The 15,222-nt window shown below is 48.6% G+C and overlaps 1 protein-coding gene across 1 annotated transcript; it reads left to right on the top strand.

Annotated features, from left to right (window-relative positions):
- The first annotated feature begins 5,323 nt into the window (after window positions 1-5,323).
- LOC123092855 (F-box/kelch-repeat protein At3g17530) lies at window positions 5,324-7,086 on the top strand. Its single transcript, XM_044514707.1, has 2 exons — window positions 5,324-5,487; window positions 5,585-7,086. Exon 2 carries the CDS (start codon window positions 5,619-5,621, stop codon window positions 6,774-6,776), a length of 1,158 nt encoding a protein of 385 aa, XP_044370642.1. The 5' UTR covers window positions 5,324-5,487; window positions 5,585-5,618; the 3' UTR covers window positions 6,777-7,086.
- The last annotated feature ends 8,136 nt before the right edge of the window (window positions 7,087-15,222 follow it).

Below are 15,222 nucleotides of genomic sequence, written 5' to 3'. Positions count from 1 at the left end.
TGTGGGTCTCTATTTAAGCCTTGGGTCATGAGGATTCGGATATAGGTGGTTCATATGTTAATTGGTTATGATTTACTTGTGTTGATTGGTGGCCTTTGATGGTTCTTTCTATTTGTGGTTGTGGTTCAGAGGCTTTGGTAATTAAAGCTGATGATTCATTTTAGGCTAATTTTGGCTATGGATTTGAGCTAGTCGTACGTTTAGATAGAGTGGTTCGGGCTTAAATATGGGGTTTAGCTTTGACTGGAGTCTATTTTTAGTCTGCAGGGTTTGCTTCTTGAAGCTTGTCCCGGCTGTATGCTCAACAACCTGACTGATATTTTAGTCTATGTGTCACGTTCTGGGGTATAGTGAGCACGTCAGTTGGTGTTTGAATTCATGTGTGCTGACAGAATAGATAGGATGAACAATTGTCAGGTTCTAAAGGTGCAGTGTGCTGACGACAATCGGGTGAATTATGTGTTTTATTTCCTGGTGTGTTAATTCATGGTTCTGGGGTTTTCTGTTTGAGTGGTCCGCTTCTCTTATATGTTTTGTTCCTGTCAGGGTGCTTTGTGTTGGTTTTCTGAACCGGAGGATCCAACATTTGGTCCTGTTTTTTTCTTCTCTTTCTTGTGTGGAGTGGGCTTACTTTTTGATGGGTATTATGTGTGGCGGGATGTTTGTTGTGAGTTGTTCGTATGTGCATCTGTTGGATGCCGTTGCCTCTCGATGTCGTTTGCCATTTCACCCATACCCGCGAGAGGTTATGGAAGATGGTGATTAGCTCAATGGACTTGAGATTGAGGTCGATGTTCCTGGGAGTCATGCATTGACAGTCAGGAGGTTTTTCTGGTCCCAGGCCAGCGTGGGCTTGTCCATTTATGAAAAAGCAGCTTTTCGGGCAAATTGTTTTCTGTAGGGGGTGTATGGGTTTGTTGTGTTGGATTACAATTATAGGAGTATGTCTACTTATCGAGAGCTTGCTTGCCCCATGGTAGTTCTGGCTGCATCGTTGGTTCAGACCACACAGCTTGTTGCCCATGCCGATGGGTCTGTCGTTGTGGGTGATGTTGATGTTGTGGCGCAGCAGCAGATGCTCCATGCTGCCTTGGTTATAGTGGCATGTGCTTTATAGCACCAGTGTAGGGTTTTTTTGGTTTCCTTTTTCTTTTCGATGGTTTGATTTTTACTTGTTCTGGCTGTTGCGTATTCGAGTCATGATGTATATGCTGCTATATGTTGTTGAGTTGTTGTACTATTTAATGATGATATTCATCTATACTCATTGACATTCAATAAATCGTTGTTAACTCATGTTGTTTTATCTATTGTGGTTCCGGTTCAACCTTTCTTTCGTATCTATGTATTGTGTCTTAGCATATATATTGATCTTACTGCTAACTAATAATGCTTTATTCTGCGGACTATCTGCACGGTGATGTCTGCATATGTGTTGATCTTACTAATAAGGCTTTATTTTGCAGCATGTTTGGATCGCGATGGTTGTATCTTTCATGTTTCGTATTGTTCAGTCTTGCATTGCCATGCTATTGCATAGTGGAGCTCTTGTCTATGGGTGTGCTATTGTCTAGGGCGGTGTTTGTATGGCGGTGAGAGGGGCGATGGTCGCGGAGGAGGGATTGGTCGTGGGCGAGGCGAGGGCCATGGGAGAGGAGCTATCTGCGAGCATGCAGATGTTGGCCTAAGTGATGATGCTCCCGTTGGATGTGATTGTGACTCAGGAAGAGGGTGCCTTTGGCCTGGAGAGATCCTCTGCACACATACTTGTGGCTAATCATGACCGCGACTCAGGAAGAGGGGCGTCTGTGGAGATGGGATGACCGAGAGCGCACATGAAACGAACGATGCGGAGGGTGCTCTCGTGAAGCGAAGTACCTAGGAGACGGGGAGTCCAACATCCTTTATAGGAGTAATGTTATGTAAAACTTTCCTAACTAGTGAGATGGAAACAAATAAAACACCAGGAGAGAGCCTAGATGGCAGGATGGACAAAGAGGTGGCAGGGAAACTTGATGTAATATGGAACCTTAGAGCATCTTCAACAACTTCCCTTTCCCCAATAAGATCTTGGTATGAGGGGAGTTGGTTCAAAAAACTGCTCCAACAGTTCTTCTTTCGCAATAAATTATTGGTGATCACAAAAGTTTTTATCTTCCCCTATATGGGTATATGGAGGGGGAGTTGGCCCTCCCCTAATCCAATTCCCAATACCACCACGTTAGCACGCAGCCATAAAAGGACACGCACCATCGTTGGAGCGTTTTCGAACCACCGTCGCCACCACCAGACATCCATAGGACCCGCCGGAGCGCCACCGTCACCATTGGACAATCGCCACCTCTGTTGGACCTTTGTCGAACCACCACAATAGCCACCGAAGCACCGTCGCGTCATTGCCTACTGATTGACAAGTGGGTACTCGATATGTCATATTGATTATCAGGGAAGAATTTTTTAGGAGTCCCAATAAGTGGTAATTGGGGAATTGCTAGAGAGGCTCTTAGTCCTTTTAGTTAAGTATATAAGTATAAATGGAGATTTAGTTTCGGTAAAAGGGACCTCGATAAATCCCGAATGTTGGATTTTAAGCATGTCATCCCGAACATTTTTTCATGGCAAGTTTAGTTGAGGTGAGGTGGCAAGTTTAGTTGTTAAGACATGGCAACTTTGTTCCAATTCGTTTTTTGTCAGAAAATTGCCAAAAAAATTGAGGGGTTGAAAATTGCCATGTTTGCCAACCCCGCGTGAACTAAAGTTGCCATGAAAAATATTCAGGTTGCCATCCTTAAAATCTGAAAGTTCGGGATTTATTATTTCCGTAAAAGAAAGCAGTAGGTTTATTTTTTTAGAACAAAAAAGCAGTAGATATTTAGGGCAACGATTGGTTAGCATAGGCTCGTTCCAGTTTACTTTGGGTGTGTTTGGTTGCCGTGCGCTACAGTACCCGCATTGCATACACTTCTCCACCCAACCTGGCTATGCAAATGCAGCCTCAAATGCACCATATGCATGTTGTTTGGTTTCCTGCATGCCCTCTTACCTGCATGGGCTGAACCACACTGCTTGGTGTTTGGTTGCTTGCATGCTAGTCCACAAACCCAAGGCATGGTGTTTGGTTGTATGCAAGGCCTGATGTGTGGTAACCTCTTTGGCTAGTTGGTGAGGTTACCATCACACTTCGACAGCACACATCATAAGCACAACAGAGTATAAACATAGTATCAACTAGCATAATTCAGATATAAGCAGTACCGCAGATATAACAGTTCAACACATAAACCATAAATAGTTCAAAGCAGACTCGATAGTAATTAAAATAGAGGTGCTCCGGCCCTACTCCTTGGCGGCGAAGGCTTCGTCGTGCTTCCCGCACTTGTTGACGACCTCAATGCCATCGTCGTCGAAGATGATGACCTTGAGGGTGTCGGGAGTGAGGAGCTTGAACGTCACCATGTAGCTGATGTTGATTTGATGAACGGCTGCGTAGGTGTCCCAACCCTGATCCAGGGTCACCCTGCTGTTCATCAGCTTGACCGTCACCTTCCAGGAGCAGCTGGTGTTGTTCTTGAGCTTGAACTCCGTCGGCACCGCGACGAAGTGCTTGATGAAGTCCAGGGGCATGGGGATGCACTCAAGCTTCGGTGCAAGGATGACCTTGCATAAGTGAGTTGGGCCATCCTCCTCGTGGTAGTGGCCGTAGTTGCGGCGCTTGTTGCTTGGGAGGGGGGGCTCCTTCATGCCCTCGTCGACGCCACCCTCAGGCGTCTTCGGGTCTTCCTCGATGGTGGGCGGCAACTCAACCTCGCCAGGCATTGGGTGGAGGGGCTGCTTGCCCTTGCTGTCAACGGTCGGGAGCACCTCCGTACCCATCTCATTGCTATCCTCGATCTGCACACAAGTCATGGAGTCAGGCATTGCACAGACCATGGCTAATTCAAGAGCTTGTAGTTAAAATGGCATGACTGACACTCTTCTCCTCCTCTCCACCCCCCTATATTTACTCACCCTGCCCACCACTATTTACCCACCCCCTCTCTTCTCTCACTGTCAACCTTCCTCCTCCCCATCGCCATGAGCTCTAGCTCCAGCTCCAACGGCAACCCCTTCCCTTGGGGTATTGGCTGGAGGGCCTTCTTCCTCGGGTGGACGGCTGGTGACCGGACCAAGTTCGAGAACACCATGAGGTGTGCTCGAACGTCGGCTCCATGCCGGACATGCAGAACGAATCCAATGATGTGCTCATGAAGGCCACTCAAGATGAGCTGAAAACGCTGATTCCTGACCCAGCGAAGGGCGCGGTGGTAGTTGACATCCTTCGCTGGGCCATGAATCAGGCCGTCTCCGACGACCCTAAACAGAGGAAGAAGTGGCGCAAGTACAAGACCTACTGGGCTCCTAATGACCGCCGTGCCGCAGTGTACTGGGAGATGGGTATCGCGCCGCCGGCGGTCATCGACAGGGAGCCTAAGGAGGAGGAAGAAGAGGCGGTGCACATGCTAGCTAGGGCGCCGGAGCCAGTCCGTACCTGGCAGGTCGACCTCGACTCCGCCGAGGACGGCGAGGACGACCCGCCGCCCCGCACGGCGATGAAGAAGAAGATGAAGGCCAGCGGCTCAACCAGTCGCTCCGCACGCCATTGACGGCCGCCGCGGTCAGCCGGTGTCCGTTCTGTACCCCCTTTCCCCCAATTTCCCTATCCCCCAATCCCAAAATCTACCGATCTTGCATGTATGAACTCGTATGAACTGCTATGCACTAATATGAATTAGCTCTATGCTCACCTACCTCTATTCCCCATTCCCGTCCGCCGTGGATCGAATCTAGCGTTCATGTCGAAGAGAGAGAACTGCTTACCGCCATTGATGGAGTCCGATGGTCTTCTTCCTCTGCTCCGATCCGCCGCCGCCGGTGATGGAGTCAGGTGGTCTTCTTCCTTTGCTCCGATCCGCTGCCGCTGGTGAGAGTTGGGAGAGTGGGAAGAGGGAGCGGTGAGGGGCGGTGAGACTAATAACTGCCGGTGCTTCGGGAAGCAACGTGGCTTCTCGAGCGTGGCTGCGCGCGTGCAGCCACGCCCGCCCACGTGCACCGCTCGGGCCTGGCCCTGGAGAAACCGCCGATTCGTGCGTTTCCAGTGAGCCAGGCCCTGAGGTGCTTTAAGAAGTGTGCGATGCAGGCCCAATAATATACGCGGGCTATCAAACAGACCGAATCCTCCCCGCGCAGGCATGGTTGGACCTCATGCGGGCAACCAAACAGGCCTTTATTGTTTTTGAAGGTTTGGCTCGATCTAGTTTACGCCTAGGCCAGGCCCAGATAAAAAGGAAGCCCAGAAGGCCAGGAACGCTCTAGAATGTCCGGTTCCCGCACCGCTGCGTTTGCATCCCCCTCGTCGTCCACCTCGTCTTCTTCCAACGGCCGAAAGGGTGGTGTTCTCGAGTTCTTCTGCGGCGAGATCGAGGGAGATCAAGGGAAATCGAGGAACAGGTGAGCTCGCACCAGTCGTTCTCGAGTCCATCGCGTCCTCACGCGCTGGGATTCCAGCAATTTCTCGCCCGCTCATTCGGATCTGGGGAATTCGCAGGCATTTCTGAAGGTTCTCGAACCCCTCCCTTCCCATGGCGGCGAAGGAGACCGAACGACGTTCCTTCGGCGACCTCCCCGAGGAGCTGATCCCGGAGATCCTCGCCTGCGTTCCGCCCAAGCACCTCCTCCGCTTCCGCGCCGCCTGCAAGGCCTGGTGCGACCTCGCCGCCGACCCCGCCTTCATCCGCAAGCACCACTCCCGCCAGCCAGCGCAGCCCCTCCTCTTGGCTTACGACGAGCACTGCCTCGAGGCCGTCAACCTCAGCACCAACAGGCGCCGGGCGGTCATGCGGGTTACGGTGTCTGGCCGCGTGCCCTCCATTGGGTCCGACGTGCTCGCGCTCCACGGGTCCTGCGACGGCCTGCTCCTCCTCGGCTTCCGCGAGACCTTCCTCGTCTGCAACCCCGCCACGCGCCAAGGTGCTCACCTGCGGCTGCTGTTTCGTGATGGCCCGGAATTCCTGGGGTTCTACAAGCACGCCGCTTCTGGGGAGTACCGGGTGCTGTACCACCTGGTCGAGGGCCTCGACGGGGAGTACTCCTACTACGTCCTCTCGCTGGGATCCCAGCAGGCGATCAGGGACATCGAGCTGCTCACGTCGTCGGCCGCCGTGGCCGCCGGGCTGGCGAGAGGGCTGGAGAGCTCCAGCACATCGCCGCCCGTCCTCTTCCGCGGCAGGCTGCACTGGCGGCCGCAACGGAGCCAAGAGGGCAACATTCTGGTGTTCGACACCGATGCTGAGTCATTCAGTTGGATCCCTGCCCCCGCGGAGGCGATGCTGGGCGAGCGCCACCACACGCAGCTGTTTGAGATGGACGGCACGCTTGCCGTGTTCTGCTGCCACCAATCTGCACAGAAGTCGGTCATCTGGTTCATGGAGGACTACGAGCAGATGAACTGGGTCAAGCACCCGGTTGAGCTGTCCTTCACACCTGCTTATGATCCGGCTGTCCTGTATCAAGGGGGGGATGTGCTGGTGCTGGAATCGGATATGCTGGTGTTTGAAAGCCCTGGCAAGCTGTCGCATTATGATAAGATGGATAAACTTCAGGGATCTGTCAACTGTTTTGCTCGGGGCCTCAGAATTACTCCACATGTGCTCAAAGAGAGCCTCATCCTCCCTGAGTTCCTTCGGAAGCAGCAGAAGGACGGTACCTGCCAATGGTTCCCCGAGCTTGAGTTTCCCTGATGGTTCTGGTTTGGACACTGCAATCTCTGCTGATGAAACTCAAACTGGTTAGCCTTTTCATGATTCGCACAACGGTGACAGAGGTTCACAGATATTGATTCCTTCTTTTAGTCTGTGCAGTTATCCCCTGTTATGTTTCAGTACACTGTATGTTGGAAATTTCCATTACATGAATTGTGCACGAATTGCTTGTGTTCTGAACATGATTTCGAATGGCTTGGGCGTTATATGGGGCGATATGCCTGCAGGTCATGATGGTTGTTATTGAACATGTTTCTGATATGGATACCATTGCTACGTACTGTTTTCATTGCCGGAATTTAGGGTATCATCATTATGCTCTGAAGTATTTTTTTTAGTGGTTGCAGTTGTAGATTTTGATCTGGAGCTGATGCTACTATGTTGTTTTTGTACCATTATTGAGGTGATTGTTCTATAAGCTGCTCCTAATTTTTGTCTATTGTTACTGTTTCATTGAGAGAAAAGCAGATATGCACATTCTTGATTACATGTTTGGTGATTCATCTTCTATATTTCTGAATTTATATCTGCTGGGTTATCTGGCTGAAAATTGTCTTGTATCAAAAGATTTTAGGCTTGTTTACTGCAATATGCAAAAGAACATAATTATGGTAGTATGTACTTACAGCTGAGAAGTGAGAACATGGTTTATATCATGTTCAATGACACTATGACAGTAGCTTAGTGCTAGATTTGGAGAAAGGGCACTATACATTTGGAAGTGATGCCCAACTTTTGAACTTAAATTGTCGCTTACAAATGCCATGCATCTTCACACCATTGATGAAGTTACTAGTTACTGTGGAGTGTGGAGTGAAACTGTGGCAGTGTTACTTACCATGACTGGTATTCATGCACTGGAATATGGACTAGTATTCTGTGCTGCTTGTGTTTAACTCTTGATTATTAGTTTTGTCTTTAAGCTCCCCCTCATGGATCAGTTGATCGATGAAAAAATATTTCTCCAGTGGATTTGAACCTTTTTAATGTGCTTTTCCCTCGATGAAAGATTTTAGGCATGTTGACTGCAATAGGTAAAAGAACATTAGTAATGGTAGTATTTACTTACAGCTGAGAACATAGTATTATATTATGTTCAATCATCAGTAGCTTAGTGCTGGATTTGGAGAAAGGTCGCTATACGCCTATACATTTGGAAGTGATGCCCAACTATTGAACTTAAATTGTTGCTTACATAATGCCATGCATCTTCAGACCATTTATGTAGTTACTAGTTACAGTGGAGTGAAACTGTGGCAGTGTTACTTACCATGACTAGTATTCATACACTAGAATATGAAGTTGTTATCTTAAACTATAACTCCTTGGACTCAAATCTGAACACATTTTTGGGAAATGATGATGGTGACTTTTAGTATATTGCGCTTGTTTTAGAGTCATTGAGTCGAAATACGGATTTGGCATGAGGGAAGCTAGAGGCCAACTCTTCCAGTACAGTGCATGGACGATGTTGATTCCTTCTTTCTCTTTTAATACGACAATAGGGGTTCCTTTTAATCTGTGCAGTTATCCTCTATTATGTTTCAGTACACTGTATGTTGGAAATTGCAAAATTTCCATTGCATGAATTGTGAACAAATTGCATGTGTTCTGGACATGATTTCGAGAGGCTTGTGCATCATATTGGATGGTATGCCTGCAGGCTATGATGGCTTTTATTGAACTTGTTTCTGATATGAAAAGATTTTAGGCATGTTGCCTGCAATATCCAAAAAAACATTAGTTATGGTAGTATTTACTTACAGCTGAGAACATAGTAAGTACTGTATTATATAATCATTATTGCTATGTACTGTTTTCTTTGCCGGAATTTAGGGTATCATCATTATGCTCTGAAGAATTTTTTTCGGTCGTGCAGTTGTAGATTGTGATCTGGAGCTGATGCTACTATGTTGTTTTTGTCCCATCGTTGAGGTGATTGTTCTATAAGCTGCTCCTAATTTTGTCTACTGTTAGAGTTACATTCAGAGAAAAGCAGATATGCATCTTCGTGATTACATGTTGGTGATTCATCTTCTATATTTCTGAATTTTTGTCTCGTGAGTTATCTTGCTGATGTTTGCACCAGATTCATTCATGCTTTGTTGGCATCGTAGGCACTGTTGAAAACTGAACACTGTCATTTTTCGAAAAGGGGCGCTTTATTACTTAAAAGATTTAAGCATTACATCCGGCCTCTGCATAACTAAGATACACACAGCCAAATAAGATCCTCTCACACAAAATAAAAATAAAAAGGCGAATTACAACGAAACATGTAGAGTCCGTATAACGCCTAATGTGGAGGGGAGCCAATCCTTAGTTCATGCTGCCACCCATGTTGGGTAAAAGTATTCCTTGCCGTAGCCTTCAATCGTGTACACACCTCCGTAAACAGGCAGGGGAGCCAATCCTTAGAGCATGTTGTCACCCATGTTGGGTAAAAGTATCCCCCGCCGTAGCCTCCAATCGTGTACACACCTCCATAAACAGGCCTCGATTCTTCACGCGTTGTAGAGAGGACCATAAACGAGGTACATCTGTACATAACCTGCAACAGAGAAGTACTTTTATCGTTAAAAACCTTATCATTTCTGAATAGCCAAAGCGACCGAATAACGGCAAGCGCTCCCACCCTGAAAAGAGTTCTAAACCTGTGATCAATTTCATGTAACCAATTGCCAAATACATTAGCAACACTACAGGGAGGATACAAGCCAGAAGCTATTTGGATGACTGACCATATAGAACGAGGCAATTTGCATTGGAAGAATAAATGTTTTATTGTCTCCTCATGGTGACAAAATACACATTGCGGGCTTTCATGCCAATTTCTTTTAATAAGGTTATTTTTAGTAAGAATGACTCCGCGACGAAGATACCATGCAAAGATTTTATTCTTAAGAGGTATCTTCATCTTCCAGATCTTCTTGTTATTAACAACTGGCACATCGGACTGGATTAACGCTCTATACATAGAATCCACTGAGAATTGTCCATTCCCATGGAGGTTCCATCGGAATAAATCAGACCCATGTGACAATTGCATCGTGGACAACCGTTGGAGCAGGATATTTCACCATTGGAGTCTGGGTCCAATTAAGTCTCTTCTGAACGTCACATTTGGCGGAAATGATTCCATTACCGTGGCGATAGTATCACCTTTTGTGGCGCACAATGTTGTATAGAGCCGGATATTGTTCCCGGAGTGTGGCATTTCCTAGCCACTTGTCCTCCCAGAATCTAATTTCCGAGCCGTCCTTAATCGAGAAGGATCCATAGCAAAAGAAATATTTCTTCGTAGCCATTAGACCTGCCCAAATCTGGGAATCCCAGGCTTCCAATATACTTGGGATACCGCCTTGGAACCCATATATTTCCTCCTTAGGAGGGTTTGCCATACACCATCTTTCGTTAGTAATTTAAACAACCATTTGCCGAGGAGGGCCCTATTCTTAACCTCAAGGTCATGAATGCCCAACCCGCCTTGGTCTTTGGGACGGCAAACCACACTCCATTTAGCCATTTGATATTTCTTTCTCTCGCTATCTTCTTGCCAAAAGAATCTTAATTGGAAGTAATCCAATCTATGTAAAACTCCTTTCGGTAACTGGAAGGAGTGAGGGAGTCCCGGACTAGGGGGTGTCCGGATAGCCGAACTATCATCATCGGCCGGACTCCAAGACTATGAAGATACAAGATTGAAGACTCCGTCCCGTGTCCGGATGGGACTTTCCTTGGCGTGGAAGGCAAGCTTGGCGATACGGATATGTAGATCTCCTACCTTTGTAACCGACTCTGTGTAACCCTAGCCCTCTTCGGTGTCTATATAAACCGGATGGCCTTAGTCCATAGGACGAACAACAATCATACCATAGGCTAGCTTCTAGGGTTTAGCCTCCTTGATCTCGTGGTAGATCCACTCTTGTAACCCATATCATCAATATTAATCAAGCAGGACGTAGGATTTTACCTCCATCAAGAGGGCCCGAACCTGGGTAAAAACATCGTGTCCCTCGTCTCCTGTTACCATCCGCCTAGACGCACAGATCGAGACCCCCTACCCGAGATCCGCCGGTTTTGACACCGACATTGATGCTTTCATTGAGAGTTCCTCTGTGCCGTCGCGATCAGGAAGGATGCATTTTCCCGTCTTTAAAGACGGCACCGTCGTCAAGAAAGCTTTGGCCGCCGGCCAAACTGTCCGGCTAGGTGGTTTTCTTATGACCGCCTGTTCGGCCACCGCTCCGACGATGACCTCTCAGGTCATCAAAAGCGATCTTCACGTCAGCTCGGAATTCACCGAGCAGTTAGATCCGATTGAGCTCTCCTCTGTAAACGAGCTCTTGGATCGCATCGCCGCCCTGGGAGTCGCTACAGACTACGATCAGATTGGGCTTAAAACCGATCTGAGAGAGATTAACTCTCCTCAGGCTACCCACCACGTTGTCGTGGTAGAGGAACAATGCGGCAACCCTTCTTCTACGTTGAAAACCAACTATGTCCGGATTCCCGATCCCTCCAAGCCGGATTCCCACGGAGGGACGGACACTAATCAAATATTGAACTTAGAGTCAGGCATCGGACTAGATTCGTCGGAAAGCATCCAGCAAGTCAAGCTTCCAAATCCGGAAACCTCTTGGCCTTTGAGCCTCAGATCGGGCGGGGTTCCGAACTTCATTCCACCCGCCCACCCAAACATAAGCGATCTATCTCGAATACGGCAGGAGCCCGATGAAATAGTACATCATTACTGGGCCAGATTCCTCCTGGTTATGAACAGGATAAAGGACTGCTGCGAAGAAAGCGCAAGTTCAATTTTCTGCAACAATTGCACGGACAAGGGAATCATGAACGCCATAAGTCGTCGCGAAGTTACACGCTTCGTCGACCTAGCGACCATCGTACAAAACTACTATGCGGTGGAAAGTGCCAGGAACACCGAAACTAGGTTTTGGGACAGTCCGGCCTTGACTACAACCCTAGTCCGAAGTAAAAGGGTGCGCCATACTCAAGCACCTGGGTTAAAAACCAAAAAGCAAAAAACCCCTAAAGGGCATGGAACCGTACTGGAGGGCTGGCTCAACGGACCCTGCAAAATCCACAGTACGGAGGGCGCCACTCCAACACACAACCTTCGAGCATGTTGGAAACTACGGCAGGTGGCCAAAAGTGGCGACGCTTTTTATCCCCAGGCAAACAGCCCAGCAGTACCGGTACGGTATTAACAGTCTTCGAGACTTTCGCATCAAATAACATGCGAAAACGAACAATCCGCGGCCTCGCCGAAGTCTACCAAGTAGCAACAGCAAATCCATGGAGTGACACGGCTATCACCTTCAACGCCAGCGACGAACCTAAATTCCGAACAGCCAGAGCACCAGCCGCACTGGTCCTCAATCCGATAGTGGACGGCTTTCGCCTTACCAAGGTACTCATGGATGGCGGTAGCGGATTAAACCTCATTTACGAGGAAACCCTTCAAAAAATGGATATTGACTGGAGCCGCATCGAGCGAAGCGGCACAACCTTCAGAGGGATAATCCCTAGTCGAGAAGTACGCTGCACAGGAAAAATCACACTAGATGTAGTGTTCGGCTCATCGGACAATTACAGGTCCGAGGAGGTCACGTTCCAAGTGGCCCCATTCGGCAGCGGATATCACGCTTTGTTAGGGCGAGAGGCATTCACAATCTTCCAAGCTATACCCCACTACGGGTACATGAAGCTCAAAATGCCCGGACCCAATGGGATAATCACTCTTGCCAGTGATCCAGATACAGCACTCCGCGCTGAAAATAAGACAGCCGCACTGGCCCTAGAGGCATTGTCCGAAGCCCTAGCGGCAGAGGAACTAACTACGCTGCGCTCCACGGTGGATAGGGACGATGTGATCCTTGATAAGAGGTCCAAGTCCACCTCTTTTAAACCAGCAGACGAAATAGTCAAATTTCAGGTCCATCCAACGGACCCCACAAAGACGGCCTCCATTGGGGCACAATTAAGTCTTGATGTCGAAGCCGCACTACGAGAATTCCTTCGGGAAAATTGGGACATTTTTGCCTGGCACCCTCCAGACATGCCAGGAATTACACGCAGGCTGGCAGAGCACAGCCTAAACATCCTAAAAGGATTCAAGCAGGTCAAACAAGCTCTTCGGCAATTTTCCGAACCTAAAAGACAGGCAATGGGAGAGGAGCTAGTCAAACTCTTAGAAGCCGGATTCATCAGAGATATAAAACATCCGGACTGGCTAGCCAATCTAGTAATGGTACCAAAAAAGGACAAATCCTGGCGCCTCTGCGTCGATTTTAAAGACCTTAACAAAGCCTGTCCAAAGGACCCTTTTCCCCTCCCTCGCATCGACCAAATCATCGATGCTACCGCAGGGCACGATTCATTGTGCTTCCTCGACGCATACTCCGGATACCATCAAATCAAGATGGCGGAAAAAGATCAGGCTGCAACAACATTCATTACTCCATACGGGCCATTCTGCTTCAACACAATGCCCTTCGGACTCAAAAACGCCGGCGCAACATATCAGCGCATGATTCAAACATGTCTGGCTACCCAGATAGGCAAAACAGTAGAGGCATACGTAGACGATGTGGTCGTCAAGACCAAACACGTCGAAACTCTAGTAGAAGACTTGAGGGTGACATTCGACAACCTCCGAGCATATGACATTAAGCTCAACCCGGAAAAATGCGTTTTCGGCGTACCAGCCGGAAAGCTCTTGGGCTTCATCGTATCCGGTAGAGGAATTGAAGCAAACCCGGCCAAAATCCGAGCTCTGTCACAATTGGATATTCCAAAGGACCTCAAGCAAATACAAAAACTAACCGGATGCGTAGCGACCTTAAGTCGCTTCATGTCCCGTTTGGGAGAAAAGGCTCTGCCCCTCTACCGCCTCCTCCAGCGCACCGAACATTTCGAATGGACGGATGCTGCCACAGCTGGACTCAAAGAAATAAAGGCCATACTGGCAACAAATCCGGTCCTGGCCGCGCCCAACCTGGGCGAACCTATGTTATTATATATCGCAGCAACACATCAAGTTGTCAGCGCGGTACTCGTCGTCGAGCGAGAGACAGAAGGGCACAGATTCCCTCTTCAAAAATCAGTGTACTATGTATCCACTGTTCTAACGCCATGCAAGTCCCGGTACCCACATTATCAAAAGATAGCGTATGCGGTGTTCATGGCATCCCGGAAGCTGCGACACTACTTTCAAGAGTGTTCCATAACGGTGGCCTCCGAAGTACCTCTCAACGATATTATAAACAATCGCGACGCAACGGGCAGGATTGCAAAATGGGCTATTGAGCTCTTACCATTTGACATAACCTATAAACCACGGCGAGCTATAAAGTCGCAGGTTCTGGATGACTTCGTCGCCGAATGGACCGAAGCCGAACTCCCTAAAGAGTACGGCGCATACTCCAATTGGATCATGCATTTCGACGGATCCAAAATGTTGGCTGGCTTGGGGGCTGGCGTCGTCCTGACGTCCCCAACTGGAGGCACAATCCAATACGTACTTCAAATAATGTACACGGACTCCAACAATGTAGCCGAATACGAGGCCCTTCTGCATGGCCTCCGGATGGCAATCTCCATGGGCATTCAACGCCTAGAGGTGCGCGGGGATTCAAACCTCGCAATATCCCAAGTAAATGGAGACTTTGATGCCAAAGATCCAAAAATGGCAGCTTACCGCAACGCCGTCCTAAAAATGTCAGCTCGGTTCGAAGGACTCGAATTCCACCATGTAGCCCAGGATAATAACCAGGCAGCAGACGTGTTAGCGCGCATCGGCGCGAAATGAGACGCCGTCCCTCCAAACATCTTCCTGGAACGGCTCTTTAAGCCATCCGTCTTATGGGAAGAGGAGTCCGGAAATAACAATCCGGAGACAGCTGCATCGCCTAACTCAGACCATTCTGACACAATCGGTGGCTCAGCCAACTAAATAATACCTTCAGCTCACGAAATAATGGTAGTAATTGCCCCGTGGACAGAACCATTCCTAGCCTACTTAATTCGGCAGGAACTTCCCGAAGACCAAAATGAGGCCCGCTGCATAGTTCGGCGATCTAAAGCCTACAAGGTCCATGAGGGCGAACTTTATAAGAAAAGCATAACCGGAGTCCTTCAAAGGTATATCTCCGAAGAGGAGGGGCGGAATCTCCTGGCTGAAATTCACGCCGGACTCGGCGGGCACCACGCTGCAGCCCGGGCTCTTATAGGTAAGGCCTTCCGTACATGATTTTATTGGTCGACAGCCCGGACAGATGCTCAGGACTTAGTCCAACGATGCGTCGGTTGCCAACTCTTTGCTAATCAGAGCCACATGCCACCCACCGCCCTCAAAACTATTCCCATTACCTGGCCGTTCGCGGTCTGGGGGCTCGACATGGTT

The sequence above is a fragment of the Triticum aestivum genome, chromosome 4B, assembly GCF_018294505.1.
Source record: "Triticum aestivum cultivar Chinese Spring chromosome 4B, IWGSC CS RefSeq v2.1, whole genome shotgun sequence".
Lineage (NCBI taxonomy): Eukaryota > Viridiplantae > Streptophyta > Magnoliopsida > Poales > Poaceae > Triticum > Triticum aestivum.
The sequence above is the reverse complement of the archived record's forward strand: the minus strand, read 5'-3'. Positions and strand labels throughout refer to the sequence as shown.

Coding starts and splice junctions, on each gene's coding strand:
- LOC123092855 (XM_044514707.1), top strand. CDS start 5,619: ATGGCGGCGAAGGAGACCGAACGACGTTCCTTCGGCGACCTCCCCGAG.